Source organism: Etheostoma spectabile, chromosome 19 (genome assembly GCF_008692095.1).
Source record: "Etheostoma spectabile isolate EspeVRDwgs_2016 chromosome 19, UIUC_Espe_1.0, whole genome shotgun sequence".
NCBI lineage: Eukaryota > Metazoa > Chordata > Actinopteri > Perciformes > Percidae > Etheostoma > Etheostoma spectabile.
The window spans coordinates 10107828-10109299 of NC_045751.1; the positions used below are offsets into that span (position 1 = coordinate 10107828).

The 1472-nt window shown below is 43.8% G+C and overlaps 1 protein-coding gene across 1 annotated transcript in view; it reads left to right on the forward strand.

Annotated features, from left to right (window-relative positions):
- The window catches only part of cnpy3 (canopy FGF signaling regulator 3), a 6134-nt gene extending 5149 nt beyond the window's left edge, over window positions 1-985 (forward strand). Inside the window, 3 exon segments of the mRNA XM_032499448.1 lie at window positions 238-355; window positions 524-604; window positions 607-985. Coding sequence (XP_032355339.1) covers window positions 238-355; window positions 524-604; window positions 607-866 — 459 coding nt within the window. The 3' untranslated portion in view covers window positions 867-985.
- Window positions 986-1472: the final 487 nt, after the last annotated feature.

Below are 1472 nucleotides of genomic sequence, written 5' to 3' on the forward strand. Positions count from 1 at the left end.
AGGTTCATGTGTCATAACTCTGTCATGTCACTCTTATGTACAGTAGATACCTTCAAGGAAAGTGTTACCAAAAGTTCTTTCATTTCTTTTTGTGCATTTTTGAACAGCTGAGAATAAAAGACGTGTTTTTTTCACGGAGTGAATTCTGCACAGAATCACAGAAAATTGACAAAACGTTGGAAATTGTGCTTATGTATAATATTAATGTCACAACTTATACAAACTTGTGTGTGTCAGTGTGACGTGATGATAGAGGAGTATGAGGACGTGATTGAGGACTGGTACAAAGGAAGCCAGGACGAAGACCTGACCAAGGTTTTGTGTGAGAAGCACGTTCTGAAAGGACAAGACACAGGTAACACACACACACACACACACACACACACACACACACACACACACACACACACCCCACACACACACACACACACACAAAGGTTTTTTTCCCCTCTCTCTGCCCTTTTTTCTTTTATGTTATTTGTAATCTATCCATTTCTTTCACCACTTATTTTCTCCTGTCCAGCCTGTCTGGCCGAGAACTGGACTGCAAAGAAGAAGGGAGACACGGCAGCCATTGCGGAGGACAAGAAAAAGAAGAAGAAGAAGAAGGGAGGGAAGAAAGGAGAGGGAGGAGACGGCAGCTCGGAGGAAGAAAAGGCGACCAAAAAGAAGAAGAAGGAGAAGAAGGTGAAGAAGAAGAAAAAGAGCAAAGCTCCAGTGGAGAAGACGGGTGGAGGCGTGTCATCGGACGAGGAGGTCCAGCCACAGATGCCTCTGTCTGGCCAGAAGACAGAGCTGTGAGCCCTGGGTCCTGGTGTCTGGATCTGGATCTGCATCAGCTCTCCCATTCAAAACTAAACGCTTAGGAAAAGCGGTCTGCAGCGTCTCCAAACGTCTTTGTCAAACTGAGGTCCAAGTCGCTGGTTTTGCTTAACGAGATCTTGTACTGTTACGCGGTTTTAAAGTTTTTATTACAGTTTCTGACGGAAACATGTTGCCGTTTCTTGGCGTGTGAGAAATCAGCCATATTATCAAAATAACCATCTATAACCAATTGTCCAAACTAGAGAGCTTTTAAGGTTAACTTTTGTGATTATTGGGCTTGGTTCTTTTGAAATTTAGGTTAATGTCGATGGAACGTGCTCGCCCCCCCTTAAGCAATCAAAGTTTCTATCATTTATGATGACAATACCCTCTCAAAAACAACTGCGGAGATCTGGGACGCTGTTGCCATCACTACAGTAAAGTCCACAGGACACAAAACGAGCGGTCACACCATCAGACCGGTTGTAAAACGTATACGCAATCGGGACGTCACTGTCCGATTTCACAACTGCAGAAATTGTGCGATTTTTAAGTAAATAAAAAGGTGTGCAATCGGGACGTCACTGTCCGATTTCACAACTGCAGAAATTGTGCGATTTTTAAGTAAATAAAAAGGTGTTCTGTGTGCGTACTCTGTGTGCGCTGCA